This window comes from Gopherus evgoodei, chromosome 14 (assembly GCF_007399415.2).
Source record: "Gopherus evgoodei ecotype Sinaloan lineage chromosome 14, rGopEvg1_v1.p, whole genome shotgun sequence".
NCBI lineage: Eukaryota > Metazoa > Chordata > Testudines > Testudinidae > Gopherus > Gopherus evgoodei.
The window spans coordinates 2,421,758-2,446,418 of NC_044335.1; the positions used below are offsets into that span (position 1 = coordinate 2,421,758).

The 24,661-nt window shown below is 45.0% G+C and overlaps 1 protein-coding gene across 1 annotated transcript in view; it reads left to right on the forward strand.

The window, feature by feature from the left end:
- NOL4L (nucleolar protein 4 like) overlaps nucleotides 1–24,661 on the forward strand; it is a 103,497-nt gene that overhangs the window by 45,342 nt on the left and 33,494 nt on the right. Inside the window, exon 5 of the mRNA XM_030533318.1 lies at nucleotides 23,231–23,372. Within this exon, the coding sequence (XP_030389178.1) occupies nucleotides 23,231–23,372 (142 nt within the window). The remainder of the gene's footprint in view (nucleotides 1–23,230; nucleotides 23,373–24,661) is intronic.

A 24,661-nucleotide genomic window follows, 5' to 3' on the forward strand; every position in this document is an offset into this window, starting at 1 on the left:
CTGGCAGACTCTAAAGACTTTAAAAGGAACAAATCTTTAAACTGAAATGCCAAACTGACTCCCTCTGATCTGGACATTCTGCTGTCTTGGCAGATTCAATACAGTCCAATCTGGGGTTTGGTAACCAGGTATAAATGATACAGAAATGGGCCGGGGGTTATATAATGAGTGAATGGCAGGAGCTGCTGTTGGAGCTGAATTAGCATAGGCTTTCTATTGAGGCTAGGGCTTTGGCACACTAACTTATGCTATAGTAAGAGATGGGGAAGAATGGTAGGGCCCGGCCCAGACCTGCATTCCTTACACATTTCAGTGGGAGTCTGAGATGTGCTAGGAGGGCAGGATAAGGTGTATGCAGTTGCCGACATCAGAACAGGTTTTCAGAAACATTTTCTCCATATCAGAGGCATAATCATGAAAGGTAGTGAGCACCTTCCAGTCCAACTCAAGCCAAGGGGAGTTGAGGTTGCTAAACACCCTTCAGGATCAAGCCCCAGCTGGGGGACTAAGGGATGAAAGGATCCGTCTGTCCAAAGTAGTTTGTATGCAATATTGAGTCCTCCTCACTCACTCTCCTCTTGCCTTCTCCATGCTGTACCCATTAATCAAGTTCGCTCTGCTCAGACATCCTAGGAGAGTTTCTATCAAGCCAGCTGAGCTCCCTCCCCAGCCAGGCTGCTTGGGATGCACCCCCATTCTTAACTCTGGGCTTGCAATGAGACAAGCAGAGCTGGAGCTGGGGGAAGGCTGATGCACAGAGAGAGTTAAGTTGGGTTGGCTGCGAAAGCAGTTTGTCGCCTGCTAACCTCTCTGTTTGCCTGCCCCACCGTTCAGAGCAGCCCCAAGTAGCAGGAGAAAGGCATAGCCTAGGGTCTTTTATCAGCAATGCACATTCTGGGGACAGAGTTTCTAAACTCTGGGGCAGTCTTGGCAATATTGGTACTGCTGGTAGGTCTGGCTCTACATAGCGCACAAGGTTTTCCTCTTCAAGATCTTTAGTTCAAAACTGGCTCGTGTCACGTGAGAGAGAGTTTCGTAGTCTCATCCCTTTGTGCAACTCACAAAACCAACATCAAATTTGCCATGATTGGCAGCTGCTGCTCCGGGCTAAGGTATCACAGGTCAGGATTAAGGTGCCTGGATTGAGCTATCTGTGGGGACCCAGAGCTGGGACAACAGAGAGTGTTTCAGTACTGGAGGAAGTTGTATTTGGCAAAACTGCACAGGGAAACATATCATGTGCTGCCTGGCTGTAGCCAGGAGTTTTATCCCTTCCTCTCATGAGCACTGGATTTGCTTAGTCACTTGAAAATAAAATGTTATTTTGCAGAGATATTTGTTGCCTTCTTCTGCCCTGGAGAAGAACCTCCTTTGGTTCCTAAATTAAATGCTGTTAAATACTATGCCAAGAAACAAAACGGAGGTTGCACTGAGAGACAAGTACAAATTATGTATTGGCAAATGGGTGGAAGTCAAAGGGAGCAAAAGGAGTCTTAAGTAGCTGGTACAAGTAGCAAGGGAATCAGAAAATTCCACAACTTAGCTCCTCTCTAGCCTCACATAAGACTGGGCTGCACACAGACTTACACTGAAATAATAATAGCCGTGAATTAAAACCAATTTAATTATTTCAGTGCAATTCTCTGTGCTGACACGTTTATTTCAGAATAAGGCTGAAGTCAGTTTAGCTAAAGTCAGTAATTATTGACACATAGACTTTCAGTGGAATAACTAAATTGGTTTTAGGAAATCAATTACATTAAATTGGTGCACGTTGGTATGTATATCAGCCTTTTGATTCAACTCTGAATATTGGCTTGAAACTCTAACAATGGTAAAAATTATCCAGTAAATAATATTTGGGGACAAAATGGTTCTAAATTTAAGAATTTCACTCCTTTCATGTATTATTCCTCCCCCACCCACCCCGCTCCCCACTTGTGAATTATTTTGTATAAAGCACCTAAGATAAGTTCATTGTCACAATCTCTATTGCCTTGGTGTTTTGGTGAAAGCTGTATTAGAGCAGTATTCAGGATTGTATTTGTATGGTTTAAACTATATTACCCTTTGAAATTTACAGCCATATCTGTATTCTGCATTCGGTCTGTCCTCTCATACCAGTTTATATACCCATCCTGTCATCTGTAACCTTCCTGGCATTTTATGAGGGACTTCAGGTTGGGAGACATATGCTGGAAGTCTCATGCGGCCAGTAGTTAATCATCATTAGAGTTTCTAAAAATTACAGATGATAAATTTTCTAACACAAAAGGTATTGCACCCAACATGAGGTAACTGTTTTGGATCTCATTATGATGGATCAAGATAAATTAATCACTGAATTGGAAGTTGGTTGTTGCTTAGGACTGGTGATCTAACCTGATTATGTTCAACATGGGCAAACAGAAGACAATCCCAACCAACAATAGATAGATTTGGTACGTCAAATAGGCTAATTTCACAAATCTGAAGAAAATTATGAGCAAATTTGGTTGAGAGGAAATATTTATATAGGAAAATGTGAATGAAAACTGGGAGTTCTTTAAGAAGAGCTTATTAGATGGCCAAAAAGCCATGATTCCACCATCAAGAAAGAGGACAACTTTGGTTAACAGACCATCCACGTTAAGTGGCAAAGTGAAGGCAGCAATTAAAAATAAAAAAGCCACACATAACTAATGGAAAAAGGGGGAAATAACTAACAATTGATATAATTTAGAAGATGTGAAGTGTAGAAAATGATAAGGGAAGCAAAGGGAAAAATCCATAGCTGGCAGAGCTAAAGACAATAAGGATTTTTTTAAAAGTATATTAGGAACAAAATAAATCCTAACAATGGTATAGGCTTATTATTCAGTGGAGCTGGTAAAATTGTTAATAGTGATTCAGAAAAGGCAGAAGTGTTCAGTAAGAATTTCTGTTCTGTATTTGGAATGAAGCAGGTTGATGTACTTATATCACATCAAGATAATGAAGTATTTTCCAGTCCATTAGTAACTAATGCGGTTGTTAAACAACTTTTACTAGGAATAAAAAAATTAAATCATCAGGTCCAAATAACTTGAATCCAAGAGTCCTAAAAGAATTGGTGGAGGAGATGTCTGGCCCTCTGATGTTAATTTTTAACAAATCTTAGAATGCTGGGGAAATTCTAAAAGACTAAAAGAGTTCTAATGTTGTGCCAATATTCAAAAAGGGCAAGTAGGATGATCCAGGGAACCATAGGCCAGTCCTGGACAAAATAAAGGAAAAGTTGATATGGGATTCAGTTGATAAAGAATTAAAGGATAGGACTATAATTAATGCCAGTCAACATAATTTTTATGGAAAATAGATCTTGTCAAACAAACCTGATTTCATTCTTTAAAAAGATTACAGGTGCAGTGTATAAAGGTAGCTGCATGGGTGTAATAGACTTTTGTAAGAGGGTTTGGCTAAAAATTAGCACTATTCAGTATCAATAAAGCATACTTAAAATGGATTAAGAATTGGCAAACTGACAGATCTCCTTAAAGAATGAAATTGGGTTTGTTTGACAAGCCCTATTTTCCATTAAAATTATGTTGACTGGCATTAATTGTATTCCTATCCTTTAATTCATCATTGTTCGTCAAATGGGGGTGTATCTACTGGAGTTCTACAGGGATCAGTACTAGGCCTGATGCTATTCAACATTTTCATCAAATCATATGGAAATATAGAATCACTGTTGATAAAATTTGCGGATGACAAAGGTTGGTGGAGTAGTAAATAATCATGAAGACAAGGCAGGCAGAACAATCTGGGTCCCTTGGTAAGTTGGGCCCATTCAGACAAATTGTGTTTTAACAGCCAAAGTAAAGTTATGCATCTAGGAACAAGGAATGCAGGTCATACCTACAGAATGAGATACTGTATCCAGGAAAACAGGGACTCTGAAAAAGGTTTAGGGGTTGGAGTGGACAAGCAAGTCAATATGACCTGCCAGTGTGATGCTGTGACAAAAAGGCAAATATGATCCCTAGATATGTAAACAGGGGAGTAGGCGTAAGGAGATGATTTTACCTCTGTAAATGGCACTGGTGAGACAGATACTGGAATACTGCGTCCAGCTCTGGAGTCCACAATCTAAAACAGCTGTTGAGAAACTGGAGAGGGTGCAGAAAAGAGCCACAAAAATTATCCAAGAGCTGGAAAAAATGCCTTACAGAGTTCAATCTGACTTAAAGATCTCAATCTGTTTAGGTTATCCTAAAGACTATTCAGGCCTGAGCTACATCCAAATATGTCCCACAGAGATGTAAAGAATTCAGACCCTTGAGAGATGTAGTTAAGCTGGCCTAAACCCAGTGTAGACACTGCTAGATGGATGGAAGAAATCTTCCATCAGCCTAGCTACTGTGTGTTGAGAGGTCTACACTGCAGCACTAGAGTGCTGTAACTGCAGTGCTGCAGCTGTGGTGTCTGTCACATAGACATGCCCTGAGAGGTGACATGATTACAGGTTATAAGTACCTTTGGGGAGAGAAATACCAGGGATTAAAGAGCTCCTTAATTTAGCAGAGGCTATAACAAGTACCGATGGCTGGAAGATGAAGCCAGACAAATTCAAATTAGAAACCAGGCACCTTTTTTAACAGTGAAGGAGATTGTTCATTGGAACAAAATACCAAGGGAAGTGGTGGATTCTTCATCTCCTGATGTCTTGAAATCAAGAATAGATGCCTTTCTGGCAGATGCTTTATGCAAACACAAGTTATTGGGCTCCGTGCAGGGGTAACGGTGAAATTTAATGGCCTGTGGTATATCAGAAGTCAGATGGATGATAACTGTATGAATGGCTTGCTTTGAATGAACGTATTTTTTTTTATTATTATAATTAACCGTAACACTGAGGATAGTAAAAACTGGAATGAATCTTAAAAGCTTTTAGATTGGGTAGGTCATTACAAACATTTTTTCCCAGAGTAGATTTCCCAGGCTTTGTAAGATAGCAGTGTGTGCTCAGTGCACTGTCCAAGTACAAACAAAACAATTTGATGCCAAAACTTGGGCTGAGTGAGACAAACCATGCTGCAGAGGAGATGTGAAACGAGGCCCTAATCCTTTGGTGTTATTGATGATCACACGGAACTTTATATAAGGCTAATGGTATTAACCCTGGTGCCTTGGGCAAATTACAGTCTACCTCCCTAAACTCCTCCTATGTTTTTAATTGAACATAATATTCTTTATTTCCTGTCCCAAACTGTTGTGTTGTGTTGCAGTGTGCTGCTAAACAGCTCTCTGTTCCCTGAGAGGCTGCTGTGGTGCCAAGAGAGGCTGATCCCTAGCTATCTGGTACCCTTCTTCACTGTAATGTTGTGCAGCTTGCTTCATTGTTTTTAGTAAAGTGCTTGGAGATATTCAGAAGTGCAACATATTGTCAATGCTAGTGAACACACTCCTAGTCTCTGGTGCATATTAACCACTGGCACACCGCTAATATGGCCCACTTGCTTTAGTCTGGAACTGAGCATACTGAATAAGTGGGGTCAGTATTCCTCCAACATTCATATACTTCTGCCTTTATTAAGTTAGGTTTCTTCCTGACCATTGTGAACCACATGTGAATCAAAGGACTGGATGTGTTCAGTCTGCTGTTGTCAGGATATGGACTCTTCCCAACAGAATGACAAGCAGCATGTAACTTCTTCCCCCAACAGAATCCTAAACAAGCCCAGATCTCAACCTGTTTAGTGAGTCTATAAAAAAGCCTTCCACAAGGATCAACAAATCTGTAAAGATGTGGTGCTTCAAAATTACAACACAGCTTATTTTTTATTACATGGTATGTTTTCCATACAATGGGCTTAATGTATCTAATGCAGTGTGTCCAATACAAGCAAAATGCTTCATAGCCAATAAATCTATGTAGGCTCTGTATCCAGCTCAGCCGTAGACTTGCTATGGGATCTTGGTAAAGTCACATAAATTCTGTATATTTCAGTTTCCCCATTTCTAAAATGCAGATAACAAAACCTCAGAGAGGGATTGTGAAGCCAAATTCACTAATGTCTGTAAAGCTCTTTGAGGGCCTTGCATGGAAGTGGTTTAAAAGTGCAAAGTCTTAAAGAAGAGGAGACTCTAAGGTTCTGCTTTTTAAGCCTGATCTTTGAATTTCCACACTCACTTTTGCACGTGCATCTATTAAACCCACTAAAGTAGGCTTGCACCAGGTTTGGTTGCACACACCATGAAATTTAAGCACCAAATGATCTCATATACATGTATAAAACGACTGTGCAGCCACCTTTGTGTAATAAGCTGTGCTTACAAATGGGAATGTTCAAAACCAGAATGGGGCTTGGGACTGGCTAAAATGTTGGCCTTAAATGATTCAGTTCCGTACCTTCTAATAGCTACTGTGTTGAAATTACTTGATTCTGTTTTCTGTGGCCAAGAAATATGCGGCACCATTTGAGTCCTTCTATCCTTGTCAGTTCCTATCACAATATAAACATACCACCAGGTGGTGTGCATGAATACTCAGAGTGAAAGTGATAGGAGACAGAAGAACTTGGAATTTCCATATTTGCTCAGACCCTTGGTTCTTATAGTATAGCGCTGAGACTTTGGGAGTGCCCAATACCTGATATTTCCAGAGAAGGCAGCCTGACCCCCAAAACAATCCTTTCTCTCCTCTTTCAGATGATGGTGATCAGTTTGCACCCTGGAGGATGAAGCTGCATTTCCTTTGTATCTCTTTATTTTAGCTCCTAGAAGTGATGATTTTATGATTATTTATTAATAACTCTTATTTTTAAAGAAAGATGGAATTATAACTAAGGATGAACAAGCTAAAGCACGTGATGCAACCCACAGCCCACCAGAAAGTTTCACGGATCTTCTATTTCCTGACTTCCCTAAGCTATGGAATGCCATAGACATTCAGCTACAAGGATGATGTGAAAATAGATTATCCTGCTAGTAGTCTTTGACTACGGCTGTCTCTCAGCAACTTGCTTTCTAGTGACACTCTCACCCCCTTTTCCTTACTGGCTTCATTCATAAAAGGTTTGCATTTTTTAAAGCTAATTCTCTAGGAGGGTTCAGTAGTGATACAGGATCTAATGCAGTGAGGTCCATCTTTTTATTTAGCCTACTTAGCCAGAGGCACAAGGACATCAAGTGACTTGCACAAGATTGCTCAGTGAGTCAGTGACTGCTCTGGGATGGGAATCAAGATCCTCCTAGCTCTCAGTCTTTTGCACTAGTCACTAGATTCAGGACCTATATCAATCAACAAACACATCTGTTAAATGAAGCTGCTGGGTAAGGGCTCGGACTGAGGTTTGTACCTTCATTTGATGGCGGCCTTGGTAGTTCTTGTGGAACTTTGCCCTGGGAAACTATGAAAGATGTAGTCAGTGTATATCTAAAAGCTGTATCTGTTCTTATCGATTTAATATGCATATATACAAACCCAAGTGTGCTAGGTGCTTTACAGACAAAAAGCGCAACACAGCTCCTGTTGGGAAGATCTTTTGCTAAAGCTTGGATGCTCCAGGCTGTTCCAGGCAAGAAGACCCCAGTGGGGAGCCCCCCCAAGGTTTCTGCAGTGGTGGCTTCTTGTACCCATGTGAAATAGCTTGCAGCTGCTGGGCCTGAATGAACAAGTCACAAAGGAGTGGGAGAAGGAAGCAGTGTGAAATAATATTTTTAATTATTATGATTTTACTTATTTCCTTTTTAAAAAATCCTTTAAAAACTAACTCCTGGTCCTTACTATTACAGGGATTATTGTTACTTAACCTGTATTGAACTGCCTGGCCCTTCCCCCTGGATCCAGAAATAGCTACCTAAAGATACTTTAGATAAAATTTGATAAATGCCTAATTGATTTAAGAGCCTAAATCTCATGGGGACTTGAACTCCTAAATCACATAGGCGTTTTGAAAATTTTACCAATTTTCAGGTAGTTTAGGCCCCAGATTAAGGTTTAGTATGAAAGAGGAGTTCTCATATGACCAGAGACAATCTCAAATATTTATTTGAGGGCCATGTGAAATGCATTTGAACTAGGGCTGTCAAGCGATTAAAAAAATTAATCATGATTAATTACACTGTTAAACAATAATAGAATACCATTTACTGAAATTTCTTTGATATTTTCTACATTTTCAAATATATTGATTTAAATTACAACACAGAATTCAAAATGTACAGTGCTCACTTTATATTATTTTTATTATAAATATTTACACTGTAAAAAACAAAAGAAATAGTATTTTTCAATTCATTTAATACAAGTACTGTAGTGCAATATTTTTATCATGAAAGTTGAACTTACAAATTTAGAATTATGTACAAAAAAAACCTGCACTCAAAAATAAAACTGTGTAATACTTTAGCGCCTACAAGTCCACTCGATCCCACTTGTTTAGCCAATCGCTCAGACAAGTTTGATTACACTTGCAGGAGATAATGCTGCCCACTTCATGTTTATAATGTCATCTGAAAATGAGAACAGGAATTCGCATGGCACTGTTGTAGACAGCGTCACAAGATATTTATGTGCCAGATGCATTAAAGATTCATATGTCCCTTCATGCTTCGGCCACCATTCCAGGGGACATGCGTCCATTCAGATGATGAGTTCTGCTTGATATCAATCCAAAGCAGTGCAGACTGACGCATGTTCATTTTCATCATCTGAGTCAGATGCCACCAACAGGAGGTTGGTTTTATTTTTTGGTGGTTCAGGTTCTGTAGTTTCCGCATCGGAGTGTTGCTCTTTTAACTCTTCTGAAAGCATGTTCCACATGTCCTCCCTCTCAGATGTTGGAAGGTACTTCAGATTCTAAACCTTGGGTCAAGTGCTGTAGCTATCTTTAGAAATCTCACATTGGTACCTTCTTTGCGTTTTGCTTTGCTTTCAGTGAAAGTGTTCTTAAAATGAACAACATGTGGTGGGTCATCATCTGAGACTGCTATAACATTACATATATGGCAAAATGCGGGTGAAATAGAGCAGGAGACATGCAGTTCCCTCCCAAGGAGTTCAGTCACAAATTTAATTAACACTTTTTTTTTTAAATGAGCATCAGCAGCATGGAAGCATGTCCCCTGGAATGGTGGCCGAAGCATGAAGGGACATATGAATCTTTAATGCATCTGGCACATAAATATCTTGTGACGCTGTCTACAACAGTGCCATGTGAACTCCTGTTCTCATTTTCAGGTGACATTGTAAACATGAAGTGGGCAGCATTATCTCCTGCAAATGTTACCGAACTTGTTTGAGCGATTGGCTAAACAAGCAGTAGGACTGAGTGGAGCTGTAGACGCTAAAGTTTTACATTGTTTTATTTTTGAGTGCAGTTATGTAACAAAAAAATTATACATTTGTAAATTACACTTTCACGATAAAGAGATTGCACTACAGCACTTGTATGAGATGAATTGAAAAATACTATTTCTTTTGTTTATCATTTTTACAGTGCAAATATTTGTAATGAAAAAACATAATATAAAGTGATCACTGTACACTTGGTATTCTATGTTAACTGAAATCAATATATTTGAAAATGTAGAAAAACATCCAAAAATATTTAATACATTTTAATTGGTATTCTATTGTTTAACAGTGCGATTAAAAGTGCAATTAATCGTGATTATTTTTTTATCACAATTTTTTTGAGTTAGTTGTGTGAGTTAACTGCGATTAATCAACAGCCCTAATTTGAGATCATTGTACCTGCAGAATGCAACAATGGGGAACTGCACATGCATCTACCCTTAGTGTGCATGGTCACACCATTGGTATGCACAACTGCAGGGTTTTGCACATGCAAAGGGTGGGTTTTCATTTTACCAAATCCACCCATTTTACCCGCCCTTGGAAATGGGGGCCAAAATGTCAGTGTAAACAAGATAACCCTTCTTCTAGCCTGTTAGAAACCAAAACACAGTAGCTTGGTTGTGCATGAGGCCCAGAAACTGAAACAGACTATAATCAGGAAATGAAACTAGCTAGCGCAGTTTGAAGCTGAGGGAAGAACACAGAGTAAACAAAAAGGGCACAAATGTCAAGGGGGACATTTGGGATGAAATCCTGGCCCCATTGAAGTCAATGGCAAAACGCACATTGATTTAAATGGGGTTAGGATTTCATCTTAGATTTTTAAAAGTCTTATTAATTTTAATAATAATAAGAAATGCAGGCAAAGACTTAAACACAGACGATATTATGACCATGCCCACTTAAACTGAAAATGCTCAATGTAAGTGGCATTGCTTTATGTAATCAGAACTGAAATAATCTTTTCTTGAGCTATTTCCATGCCATAGTCAGCCCAGGGGCTGGACTTGATGACTTCTCGAGGCCCCTTCCAGCCCTATGTTTCTATAAGGAGAGCCCGTATAAGGAGTGTCCTCTTCCCCAGCAATGTATGTCATAATGCTCGGGGACAGACACTGAGTGGGGGCACAGCAGGAATAAGGGTGTAAGAAGCCTCTCTCGCTGCACGCCATATCCAGGCAGTATCTATTTCTGTGCTACCCAAGGGCAAAGATGATCCCTCCTTGCACCCTGTGGAACAGGGCCCAAATTGGGAGTGGAGAGTAGTGATACTCCCCTAGGCTCCACCCACAAGCCAAGCCCTGCCTATATGGGACACTAAAATGAACTACCTCTCACAGCAGGTTGGGCAGGTGTTTAAAATATGATCATATATGCTCTGGTGGGCTCGGTCTCAGCAGGATTTGTATATGTTCATGGGCAGGGCCAGAAGACGGCAAAGGTATGATAAACAGCCCCCGGTCCCAGAGCCATGAAATGTCAGAGTCTCAGATATCATTTAAAAAAAGCCAATTGTTTCTAGCCCATGTAACTGCGAAGAAAAGCTTGAAAATGTGACCTAGCTGATGCAGTGACAGGCTCCAGCAGAGGGAGAAGCAGCCGCCATTAGAACTGGGAAGTAAGCTGCCTGACACCACACTCTCCACCAGACCAGACAAGGCCCCCATCACACCTAGGCTGATTGGGGGTTATGTCTGGATGCCCTATGGGGCTTTGCAGGATTGGTTCCCCTTGGTGGGGGTCACATAACCACTTGACCTCTGTTCCTCCCCTCTGGCCTTTTGGCTCTACAAGTCAGATTGGAGGGGAAAAAGGTTGTGGTGTCTCCCAAGCAACATCCACTTGCATCACCAAACAGAGTTGTCAGTAGATTGTGCAGATATTCATAATAAGCTCGTCTCTCTTTTTTCTGTAAAAGCAGCAAAGAATCCTGTGGCACCTTATAGACTAACAGACGTTTTGGAGCATGAGCTTTCGTGGGTGAATACCCACTTCCTCAGATGCATGCATCTGAGGAAGTGGGTATTCACCCACGAAAGCTCATGCTCCAAAACGTCTGTTAGTCTATAAGGTGCCACAGGATTCTTTGCTGCTTTTACAGATCCAGACTAACACGGCTACCCTCTGATACTCTCTTTTTTCTGACATGCTTTGCTCAGCAGTGAAATAGTTAATGTTGAAATATAAATCATCATACCTGGCCATTGGTGTTAACACTCCACTCAGAATAATGTAGTCATTCATACCTCTCAGTGTGTAATGGGCTGTTTATAGACTCAGCCAGATGTCACCATATTTGGGTCAAGTTTTTAAGGATTTCTTCTCACCCCTAAGAGCTGAAGACTTCAAAAAATAAAAAAGGAAAGCCGAGATTCTGGAGCACAAGGTGCCAGTCTCAGAATAAGTAACGGGTCACTGGCCTGGGCCAGTTAGAATCCTGCCCGGGGGCGGGGGGGGCAACAAACATAAGAACAGCCATACTGGGTCAGACCAATGGTCCGTTTAGCCCAGTATCCTGTCTTCTGATAGTGGCCAATGCCAGGTGCTTCAGAGGGTATGAACAGAACAGGCAATTATCGAGTGCCATCCCATCGTCCAGTCCCAGCTTCTGGCAGTTGGACGTTTAGGGACACCCAGAACATGGGGCTGCATCCCTGACCATCTTACCTAATAGTCATGGAACTTATCTAATTCATTTTTTAACCCAGTTATATTTTTGGGTTTCACAACATCCCCTGGCAATGAGTTCTAAAGGTTGATTGTGCGCTGTGTGAAGAAATACTTCCTTCTGTTTTAAATCTGCTGCCTGTTAATTTAATTGGGTGATGCCTGGTTCTTTTGTTATGTGAAGGAGTAAAGGGAGACTGTAGGTGGGGAGAAGGACACACTTCAGCATCCTCAGACATGGTGGGGCAGCTGTGCTCTCCCTGAGACACAACCTCTCCCAGAGCTGTGGTGGAGCACTATGGCTACATAACACCCAGTGCAAGGCCCATGAAGTACATTTGAGACCTGTAAGTGGCAGGCTGTTTCTGCCTGAGGAACTGCTACAATTGAGATTGTACATTTAAAAAGTGATGTGAATCATTCCGTTCCTTGCAAACTAAGGGGTTGTTACATCCACATCCATCCCCACCCCAATCCCCCCACACAAATATTGGTGCGCTTGTGGGGGCAGCAATATCCCAGAAGGGACTCGGTAGGGGAAAAACAAGTATTAGTATCCCTGGTCCTTCCTCCCACTTATAGGCTGTGACTGCCTAGTCCAGGTTCCTCCAGTGAAATGGTAGCTTGCCCTGGTGCACCATTCCTGCTGGCTGATTGTGTCACCAGGATCACTTAGCTTGCAGAACATAGGCAGTGACTCTAAGCCTAGATTTCTCACTTCATCTAGGAGTTTTCAACCCCCCCGCCATGTAATATGTTACTTTCGTCAGTGTTCATCCAACTGGATCCATGGACCCCAGTAACTTGGGGAGCCCTTTCTGGTGGGTCCCAGGACAACCAGAAAAGATGGAGATTGCAGTGGGAAAGGTTGGGAGAGCAGAGCATGGTTGGTTCACAAGACTATACCATGTAATTTTCTATAGACTGGCACTGCCCTGAGCACCCCCCTGTAGCATGGCTGTTGGAATTTCTCTCATTGCTGCTTTGGATTTTTCCATGGTTACAGTCTCAGTGTAACACTCCTGTCTTTTCTCCTGAATAACAATACCTTAACAGGTAGTAGATATTTCAATGTTACTGTTTCTCACTGGCCAGTCCCCGCCCTCTGGCCCTTTCCCAGTGTGATTGTCCAAGTGTAGACAGCTGTGCCTTCCCGTCTCTCTTTCGCACGGAGCCCCTCGCTGGTTATTGTATCGCTCTCTGCACAGTGTGTGTATTATGCTGCCTGTTCAGGAGGTGTGTTTCCCCCCCGACTCCAGGATTGCTCTCTGGACCCCGCCTCGTCCTGCGGGGTTCCAGCCCGGGGCTCTCCCAAGGCACTCTGCCCAGGCGGAGTGGCTGTCGCGTTAGAAAATGGATGGGTTCTTTCTGCTCCTCCCCACACCCACTCTCCCTACAGCGCCTGTCTCTCCGCGTCCCCCCAGTGTCCCGCCCCCCGTGTCACTGCCTGCCCCCCACGCGCAGCGGGGCTCACCGCCCGGGTCCGTCCGTCCGTCTGTCTGTCTGTCTGTCCCGGCAGCGCGCCCCCGCCCGCGCCCCCGCCGCTCCCGCTCCCGCTCCCCCCGGGCCGGGAGTGACGCGCTCCGCAGCGCCAGCCCCTCTCCGCGGGCAGCAGCTGGTTGTCAGCCGCTCCGGAGCGCGGCCAGGCCAGCGTCCCCTCCCGTCCCCGCAGCGAGCCGCCGGGCTGGCGCAGGCCGGCAGGCCCCGGCCCCGGCCCCGCAGCAGGTAGGAGCTGGCGGCCCGCGGGTGGGACAGGGGGCCGGGGGGGTTCGATTGTAACCCCCAGGCTGGGCGTCGGGGGAGCACAACTGCCCCCTGCCGGGCCCAGAGAGGGGGGTGCCCCGCTGGCTGGGGGCAGGCGGCGTTCCGGGGCCACCTGGCTCTCGGGGGAAAGGGAGTGAGTGTCTTGGGGGTGGGCGCTCAGCGGGCGCTGGTGGTTGTTGGTGTGGAGGGGGCGCTAGCGGTGGGTTGGAGCCAGTTTGTTGGGGGGCGCACGGGTCACTGGGAGTTGGAGCGAGTTTGTTGGGGGGCGCACGGCTCACTGGGAGTTGAGGGGTTTGTGGGGGACGTACAGGGGTCACGGAGTTGAGGGGTTTGTGGGGGGCGCATGGGGTCACTGGGAGTTGAGGGGGTTGTTGGGGACGTACAGGGGTCACGGAGTTGAGGGGTTTGTGGGGGATGTACAGGGGTCACTGGGAGTTGGAGCGGGCTGTGGGGGGCATACAGGGGTCACGGAGTTGAGGGGTTTGTGGGGGGCGCATAGGGGTCACTGGGAGTTGAGGGGTTTGTGGGGGCGTACAGGGGTCACTGGGAGTTGGAGCGGGCTGTGGGGGGCATACAGGGGTCACGGAGTTGAGGGGTTTGTGGGGGGCGCATAGGGGTCACTGGGAGTTGAGGGGGCTTTGTTAGGGGTGCCCAGGGGTCACTGGGAGTTGAGGGGGTTGTTGGGGGTGCACACAGATCACTAGGAGGGTTGGATGGTGTTATCTGAAGGTTGCACACTTCACTGTGGGGTTGGACGTGCACACAGGTCAGTAATGTGGATGGTGTTTGGGTGGCGTGAGTTGCAGCGAGTTTGTTGGGTGTGCACAAGCTATTGGGGGGTTGTTTGCACAGGTCCCTGGATTTGGATGATGGAGGACGGGCGCTGGGGATGTGTGCCCCGAGGGTTGGATGGGGTATGGTGGATGCCTATGCTCAGGTCCCTGGAGTTGTTTGGGTGCATGGACACAGGTCGCTGGGGGTTGGACGGGGCTGAGGGTGTGAGCCCTGGTCAGGTGGTTGCATGGGCATGGCAGGAAGGGGTGGATGTTGGGGATGAAGGGTTTTATGGCGGGTGCCGTGTGTTGAGGGGGTTGCAGGGAAGGGGGGTGAGCACTCTGGGAGGGGGTACACCCTGCACAGTAATGCACTGCTGGGGGGAGGGGCTGCCTAGCGGGGGTGCATGGACTGGCGCGGGGAGATTGCGGGGTACGGTTGTGGTTGCGGGGCGCATGGTGAGTGTCCTGTGCCGGTTGCGGGGTTCGGGGGGGGGCACCGCTCGGCCTAGGGGCGTGCAGATCGCGTGGGCCCGTTTGTGCCGGGGGGGGGAGATTTTGCCGTTTTTTAAACTCCCCCTCTGCGTTCTGATTCCATCTCCCCCGATTTCAAACCGAACCCAGCTGGCGGGGGCTCCTCCTCCCTCCCTGCTCCGCTTTCCCGGGAAGTTCTCATTAGCGTCTCTAATTAGCATTATTCCTGGAGAAAGGTTAAGGTTAGAGCGTCCTTCCCTTATCGGGAGAGCAGCCTCCCCCTTCCCCGGAAGAGCACAAAAGCACAGAAAGAAAGTGGGAGGAGGCAGATCAATGGGGGAAGCTACAGACCCATTAATTCACAAGGAACCTTTCTCCCTCTCTGAAACATCGATTTTCCCTTTCCCTGGTGCAGAGGGCACAAGAATAATATCACGCTGCTGCACCTAGAAGGGGCTCTGGGCTCTAACATTGCACTGATTTTCCTCCCATTTCTGGGGAGGGATTGTGCTGAAAATAGCTTTCTCCCTAGAGGTATAGCCCTGCTTATGGGTCAATCCCTGCTTCATGCTGAAACCCCAGCCTGCCAGGGCTGGAGCTATTTACACACATGCTCAGAGGGATTTGCCTCACTGATCTATTTATTTACATATATTTGGATCAGTATAAATGGAAGAAAGAAACTCCCTTCCTTGCAGAGTTCACATTTCACACTGCATAGATCTGAGACCTACCTGTGTGTGCAGACACCACACTGGAAATAATTTTAAAAACAAACAAACAACCTTTTCACTCTTTAGGCACCTTGCTTATTTCTTGTATTTGGCTCATATTATACAATGGAAAAAGGATAGTAAATTTCACTTGTTCATAGTTCCTAGCCAGTTTCACTTTTACATTCTCAGGTATTAGGCCAATATTCCCTTGTTTTGGTGGGAAACAGGGTGGGGGAAGGATTGTTGGAATCTGTTTTTGCCCTGCTTGCCACTGCCATGAAAATATATTGACTGAAATGTTCCTATTGATTATATGTTGTGCAGAAATATGTTTTCACAAAACTTTGCTTGTGGGTCTAGATTGGACTTGGCAACATCTCTGTGCTACCCCTATACTCAGACCATCCCATTTTGGATAATTTTTTACTGTGTCCATGGAAGACTAAAGTACCCTTTCATTCTGAGGGATTTATGGGCTAGGAGGCTTAATTATGTCCTTTCATATAAAATCAAATGCTAGTTTGATTTTGAACAAGATCTGTTTCCATGAAGGTGGATTGAAGACTTGCACCTTCAGAGTATTCAGAAATATATAATGTTAATAGTACCGGGCAGTAGCTGTAGTTGCTTGGAAAATTCACACTTTCCCCCTCAGTATCCTATACTAGCAGTTTTTCAACCTTGTTTCATTTACGGACCCCTACAAATTTTCAAATGGAGATGCAGTCCTCTTTGGAAATCTTAGACATAGTCTGCGGATCCCCAGGGGCCTGCGGACCACAGGTTGACAACTGCTGTCCTATACCCCTTGTTCAGCACCTCCCAAATGAACAGCAAGAACACCTGAAGATTTCACCCGACCCAGAGGGCAAAAATTCAGAATCTGTTGCAAGAATGGCTGCTCCTCTTTGCCTTGGGTAATGACATCTGGAATGTGCATGTGCTCTTTAGTAACACTCGCTTTTGGGTCTTTTTCCCCGAAGAAAAGAACGATCTTAGGAAGGAGGGAAAACATAAGACAACAGAACTCATGAATTTTCCCTTTTCATGTAAAATATTCAGCTAGGTCTTGTCTCACCTGATTTGGGGAACTAGTAAGAACGAATTCTTGTTTTTTCATGTCTGAGCAAGGGCTAAGCAGCTTCTTTCCCTTTACCCGCTAGAAGAGAATGATCTTGTGTGATAGAGAATAACAGGATTTACAGTGAATAAGAACTCTAGTCAAGCTGATAGGAAGGGCATTCATAATATAGTCTTGGTTTGTAATGTACAGAAATAGGCACCAGAGCTCATGGATTCCTAACTCTGAAACTGAATTGAATCAACAATACTTCAGCTTTCTTGGACTCTGCGGTGCATTATTTGGCTGCTACAATATCCAGTGCCTTTGACCTGAGGAGTTTTATCTTCCATTATTAAGCCTTTCTGTGAACTGAAGTGGTTAAGTTAGGGTCAGATGTGGTTCAGTACCTTCTTGGCATGCTCAGAAGGCTGTGTTTAATGCTTGCTGACATGGAGATGAGGCTACCCTTTTGGTAGAGTATTCCCCAAGACTGATACTACCTTCAAGGTGGCCAGCAGGAGGTGCCATCCTTCAAGACAATATTCTGGTAGCATTCTCCCAAGTTGCTGCTGATGATGTAATACAGGTAAAGCAGCTACAAAGGCAGGCAATCATGCCACATTTAGTTGATTCTAAAAAGGTAGCTGACTCTACTGTCAAACTAACACTGGCATATGGTGACTGTGCTTGTCACCTGTTTGATCGAGGTTGAGCAATTGATATTTCCATTAAAGTAAACAATCACCACCCTAGATTTTGGTTTCTGGAGTCCACAGAAAGAACAGGCCAGGGTAGTGTGTCATGGCAAAAAAAAGTAGGGGTATACTTATAAATAAAATCAGATAACCTCAAAAAGAAAATAAGCAACACAGCATTAACAGTTCTCAGATCCTGTACAATAAATTGTGATATAGAGGGTGTAACTGGCTTTGGAAGCATTTGCAAACCAGTTCCAGAGAAACTGAGCCTAGTTGTAAAATAAGCAGGTTACTGATATCACCTGCATATATTTACAAGGCACAGTTATAAGAAGAGCTTTCCTACCCTGCTCAGTTTCAGCCTGTGGTGTGAAAGGTTATTCTCCAAGAAGTTCTGCAGAGAAAAGGTTATTCATGAAAAAGGGAATCATTGTGTGGTGATTAAAGCACAAGATGGAGTTCTGTGATCTAGATTCTGTTCCTGGATCTGCCACCAACTCACTCTGAGGTCTTCAGCAAGTCACTGCAGCTGTTGGTGGCTGAGTTTCTTTAGTTCTGAAATAGGAATACTATTGCTCTAACTCAAAGAGGAGTGGTGGGGCTTAAAATTGACGAATGTTTATAAAGTGCTTGAGAGTTCTTGAATTAAAGCTACTACAGATGTGCAAAGTATTAATATTGCACATGCATTTTCTTTTGCTAACTAGAATAGACGTGTAGACCAAATCCGTCTGTAGAGCAGATGTGAATATTGGACTGTCGATGAGGAGAGTATAGTGATGTTTTTCCAAGTCCCTTGCTGTGCCTGGAGTCCTTGTTCACATATTTGGGTGTGGCCCCGTGAATATACCCGACAGGCACTTGCTTTGCCTTTCAGAAAGGAAGCTGCACAAATATTTCATGACCCCTAATCATTCAATCCCATGAACACTAGAAATGAAGCAATAGAACTTTACTGCAGTGTGAGAAGATCTCTCCTGAGAGCTGGAAAGGGGAGGGATAAGGGAGTGGGAGGGAGGAAGGAAGGTTAGGTTAGGAAGGAGGGAGAGAGAGAGAGAGAGAGAAAGAAAAAGAGATTGTGCTAGCTGATTAGGGCAGCTGCTGTCGCTTTCATCTGTGTCATGACTGGCATGGTACGGGTGAAGAGAAGGCAAATCTGGAGCCAGGCTGTGGTAATGGACTGTGTTCTTTTTATAATGAAAGTTTCATTTGAAGTTTGTTTACAGGAAAGAAGAAATTAGCAGAGCGAATTCTCCTGAGAATACGGAGAGGAAAAGAATGAGCTGCCTGACTCGCAGGCTGAAAGGGAGTGGAAGGGCAGATTATATTTACCGTATTGCTCTGAATTGTAGCTGGTGCTGCCGTTCAGAAATGTCACTTAAGCTGATGAGGAGTCAATAAGCAGCTCCATTGTCCACTCACAGGACTGGTATACAGAGCACAATTAAGAGGGTATTTTTCCATCAGATATTTTGAACTTGCTTGTTTCATTAGTTTTGACACCATACTGTGTATTGGGTGCACAAGCCTTTTTGTGCTGCAGCCAGAAAAATTCTCTCTCTCATACAAGCTGACATGGAAGTTATTACTGGAGTCATAGCTGGGGAAAAAAGCTGTAGGGTATTGTTTGGATAGGCCTCAAATCACTGGAATCTTTGCTGCCATAAGGAGGGCACTGCCAGGAGTCATTGCTGGCATTGATAGGAAGTCACAGAGCTCAGGGCCTTATTTGCTTTGACAGGATACTCTGATGAGGAAGTTTGCACGGGTGGCAGTTGGAGTACTAGCTCGTAGTGACAGGATACTGCTAAGGGGCATCTTAAATTGCTAAAGCCAGGACTTGTGTTAGCAGGGCAGCAAAGGAAGATGCTTCCTCTCGCAGCCATGACTCTGGGCTGTGTTGCAGTTTGGAGAAAGACTGGAAGAGCACTGGGGGCTAAGCAGCCCTCAGGGCAGCATTGTTTGTGTGCTGCTGAAAGGAACTTCTCATGGGCCATTGTGTGTGGTTGTGATAGGACACTGTTATGAGTTAGCTTTGGGTGATGTATTAATTGGATACTACCAAGAGGCAATTCCCATTGCTGGCTTTATGGGTGGTATTGATGCAGGACCCCCGTGCTGCAGTCACACTGCTAGATCTGCATGCTGTGGAAATGGGGCACTGCTGCCAGGAAGTTAATCCTGCTGGAGTCTTTACATGTAAATGCTCTTGTTCTCCCAGTTGGAACCTTATGCAGCAGGTCCAGGCTGAAAAAGGTGCGGAGATAAGCATAGAATTAATGGAGGAGGTTGTCTGCCTCTGCAAGGTTCCACCTCAATAGCATGCTCTTTTTGGTGATAGGTCATATTAGAGACTGCTAATCATGCCCTGAGTCTTACTGGACTTCAGTCATTTACAGCTGGGTCAGTTTCTTGCTCGATATCTCTCAGGTAAATTAATGCTTTGGATAACAGGCCAATGTATTGCACTGAGGGCATTTTATATGTAATCCAGCGTTTCACAATACACCTCTACCCCAATATAAAACGCTGTCCTCGGGAGCCAAAAAATCTTATCGTGTTATAGGTGAAACCGCATTATAATCGAACTTGCTTTGATCTGCTGGCGTGCGCAGCCCCGCCCCCCCTGGAGCACTGCTTTACCGTGTTATAGCTGAATTCGTGTTATAGCTGAATTCGTGTTATATCAGGTGGTGTTATATTGGGGTAGAGGTGTACAATGATAGGAAAGATGCTGTGTTTACATATGTGCATAAACATACGTCTGTACATACATACTAGAACCCAGTATCCCGTGGGTGAGCTTGTGGGTGCTGAGGCAGGGCAGTCTCCTCTAGAATTTGCACCTGAAAGATATTTTCTTAAGCATGGGCCTGGCCATTTTCATTCAGCCCACAAGATGCACTCTGAGCCCAGGCCTTCTCTTGAGGTGGATTGGCCAGATGGGAAGCTGTGAGCAGCAGGAGACCTTGGCATTTAGTCTGTCTAATTAAGGTAATTGTTCCAGATTAAGCTTTGTAAGGATGCCCAAATACCACAGTGATGGGCACCCTGTGAATACCATATTTCTATATATATATGTTAGCAGTGAAATATCCCCTTCCAGTTCAGTCTGTGTAAGAGGAGGATATTTTTAGTATGTCTATACTGAAAAAAAACAAATAATCCACCACCACCACCACCACCACCGCGGCAGCAGTTCTCAGACCCCGAGTCTACAGATACTCAGTGTTAAAGGTAGCACAGTAGACATTCCTGCTCTGGCTGGAGCCAGGCTCTGAAACCCAGGGAGGGGAGTGGGGCTTAGAGCCCAACCAGGAACATCTACACTGCTATTTTTAACGCTGTAGTGTGAGCCCTGCCTATCTGGGTCTGTAGACCGAGCTCTGACACTCACTGCCACAGGGTTGTTGTTGTTCTGGTTTGTTTTTTTGCAGTGTCGACATACATTACCTATCATGAAACTAGGGGTATCAGATTAAAACTTTTAGAGAATATTTAAAGTCAAAGAACACATACATTGTTGAATAGGCATTGTTAGTCCCCGGCCGAATTTGTCAAAAATGATGTTATAAGCATGAATTGGAAATGAAGACGGAGAGAAAAGTTGTATGGATCTTAGCCAAAATGCGAAGAAAAAGTGCTCTCTGTTTACCCTGTGTGTGTCCTGTTGAAACCAAGCTGCCATAGGTTTGTAAGCATGAGCATGCTTCTGCCTGGGTTCTGTTAGTGTATGGCCATGCTTGGCTGAAAGTTGCGTGCTGTAGCACTGGCATGTGAGCATGAGTGTGCCTGTGTCCTGATAGTGTGAGAGTGCACGTGTGGTTACACGGTGTAGCTCTGCCCTGTGTATGATTTTACAAGTCTTCAAGCTGAGGCTGTAGAGAAGCTGTAAATTCCAGGAAACTCCCTCTGAGGCACAACTCAGTGAGGAGGCAGTTGGGGGAGGGAGCAGGCTAACACCAGCAATTCCTGCCCTGAGCGAGCAGATGGCTCTTCAGGGACAAGGAAGGAAGAAAGTTCAAACCTGTTCTTAGAGAAGTTTGGTTTGTTTGTTTGTTTGTTTGAATTGTGAACAAAAGTCTGCCAGAGGCAGAGCAGCTTTACAAGGTGCAGGTGCTGGCTGGAGGGGCACTCTCTTGATGGAAGGAAGAGGAGTGGGGATTGGTATTTTGCTCGTATGCTGGAGGGAAATGGAGAGCCTGTGAAAAGTTGTTTTAAATACTAGGCAATAGTAGCTAAAGCAGAAAGTGGCTCTGGGCGTGTGTTCCGTGGCTCCAGCCCACAGCATTGGATGGGGTCTCTGTCTTATTTTGGGAGGGAACAAGAGAGAAGGCAGATAGAGGAACCATTACAGCAAATGCGTTACACATCCCAATGTTATCGGTGCTTCCTTCATAACTGTGTTGCTGTGGCCTTGGCTTGGAAGGCCAGCTCTGAGGTTCCTTAGCTGCTCCTTTCATTCAGTATCTCACTGCTGCTTTTATAAGGATGATTTTGAAATCCAGTGGCTGACCTTTCTGGCTCTGGAAGCTATCCAAGGGCTGTCTCTTGAAGCACAGTAAAAGTTAGAAAGGAGGAAGAGAAAGAATGTCCTTTCAGTTGTGGGAGTGGGAGAGAGGAATTTAATCTATGCCATAGGAAAAGCAGTGGCATTGCCGAGTGAGGATGTCCATAACTTCAGAAATGGCTCGTTCCCTCCTCAGAGCGGGCAGTTTTCAGAGCAGCAGGACGAGTGAATAGAGCATTATTTGTAATTTAAAAAAATGCAGGCTACACTCCTGCTGCAAAAAGCAAGGGTGCATTTCACTCTATCATGGTGTTGCGTGTGGTTCATACATGCTTGTACTGGAGAGTGGAAGATCCTCCAGGTCACATCTTGGCTTACCCAACTTCATGGGTTTTTCTCTGCTGTTAGACATGCTTTCCTGTAGAGGACCCCCGAAAATGGGGGCTCTACAGATGTTTCTGGATCATGCCTGGGCTCGCTATTCCCCCTCAGGTCCCATTTGCATCACTTTCATGGTGTTACTGTGGCTTCTTTGATATCTTTGGCTCTGGCCCTGCTGAAAAGTCCCAGGAATCTGCAGGCAGATCCAAGGGCCTGTGAAGCCCTTGAAGATCCTAGTCTCATGCTGAAAGCCAGGGATTAAGCTGTTAGGCTGCAGGTTCTTAGACCCTCTCCACACTACAGGCATATCCCCTGCTGCTGTGTATGGGCATATCTTCATGGAAGTCAGAGCTGGTCTTCAGATTTTCACCAGTGGCTGATGTGGCCTGACCCTTCCTGCTCCGTTAGAGAAATGGTGGTGATATTGTTTGGATGTGCATTTTTTGTTTTTAGACACAACGTTCAGTCTAGTACATTTCAAAACCACTTTAACAAAGTCACACCCTGTTTGCGCCTCTGGCACAGCTGTTTATCTGCCATGGACACACTGCAGTGTCGATGGAGATTAAAGGGTAAACTCCAGGGCTCAGCCATCCGCTCCTACAGGATGCGAGCTCTTTCTAATTGTCCTCAATTACAGACTGTGCCATTCCTCAGGCACGTCTTCAAACAGGAAGCAGAGCACTAGTGCTCTCCGCAGGGGAAATGCTGCCTAGCCCAGAGCATGCTGGGAAGGGCTATTTTCAGAGTCCCTGAATGCCAGGAGGTGAACACATTTCTTTGGGGATGCAGGAGCTGCTGCACCCCCAAAGGGATGTGGTCAGGAGCTTCAATTTAACCCTTTCCTGTTTGCTTTTAGGATGAGACATCGGTGAGCAGTGAGGATTTTGATATGAATGACTCCACATGGATCTCAGCTGACCAGCATCTTAACTCCAGTTTGAGCCCCAGTCAGGACGAGAGCATGCGCAGCCCTCAGAATCTCCACAGCCAGGAGGATGGTGAGTGCTCCTGATGTCCGTGGGGCAGGGGAAGGGAGGACTTGCACATCTTTGGCATAGGCTGTTTTTAGACAGTCATTAAACTTTAACTGCTCCATTTTGATCAGGTGTCCCACCTGGGAGCTGGATTTCCTAGCAGCAAGTGCACAGGGACTGCACTGGAGTGAGGCCCCTCCTGTAGTACCACCTGGAACTAGTGTACTTTCCATCTCTCTCTCTCTGCTGCTGGTACCTGTCTGGTGATACTCTGTTGCAGGGCTCTGTGGTTTGGGGCATCACAATGTTGTTCTAAGTTTTTCATGAATCCAGATAGTGAGATAAGAGACTCTTCCTGCGACAAGAGGCAACAGAGTCACCGTGACATGCACTGGGCACACTTGTTCCTAGAGCTGAACTCATTGGCAGGGCTAGAATCAGAAGTTACATCACATACAAGCTCTGAGCACTGATTTAATCTGCCATATAGTGCCCACTCTAAGATGCAGAAGGTGCAGAGGGACGGACGAGGGAGCATGGTGAGGCCCTGGGATATGGGCTTCTCAGCCAGAAGCACTCGGTTGAGTTACACATTTCGGAGTGGTTTTGATCCCCAAGAAGAAGCTGGACACTCAGCAGTGAGAATGGGATACACAGGGGAGAAGTAGGGGTATCTGCCTGGGTAGTGGAGGTAATTAAGAAGAGTCAAAGTTGAGCAGCGTGCAATGTATGGGAGGAGGCAGGCTGGTAAGGAGGGGTGTTGTGCTAGTTCTGTGAAACATGTTAGCTTTAAAAAAGTAAATAAGGGGTGAAAGTCTGAGTTCAGGTCAAAGTTCATCTCCATGGTATTAGAATGAGAGTCAGACTACTGACTCTGCCCAGTTCTCAGTGGCTGAATCCCTCATTGTCTCCAGAGGGCTCTGTGCAGAGGCAGTTTGAGAGCAGATAGGAAGTGGACGTATCTTGGGGCAACTCAGATCAAGTTAGTGTTGCTTTAAGAGAAGGGACTGGAAAACCACCCTGGACTGCGGGAAAGCAAGGCTTTTGTGCCAGCATATCTGCCTGGCGTGGGTTTTAGCCACTCATGGCCAGAGGCAGAGTGTTGGTGCCCTGGTGCTTTCGCCACTTAGATACACTGGGGCAAGTTTAGTTTATGTTGCAAAGCTGCTGTTTTGAGAAACTGCTGTTTTTAGAGATAGCAGTGCCTGGCCAGTAGTCTTACTGCTGCCTGTGTGAGGATGTGAAACTAGCCTGCTCTGCAGGGTGTCCCGGTGTCAGTGGTAGCAGACAGTCTAGCACTTCTCCTCTCCTTA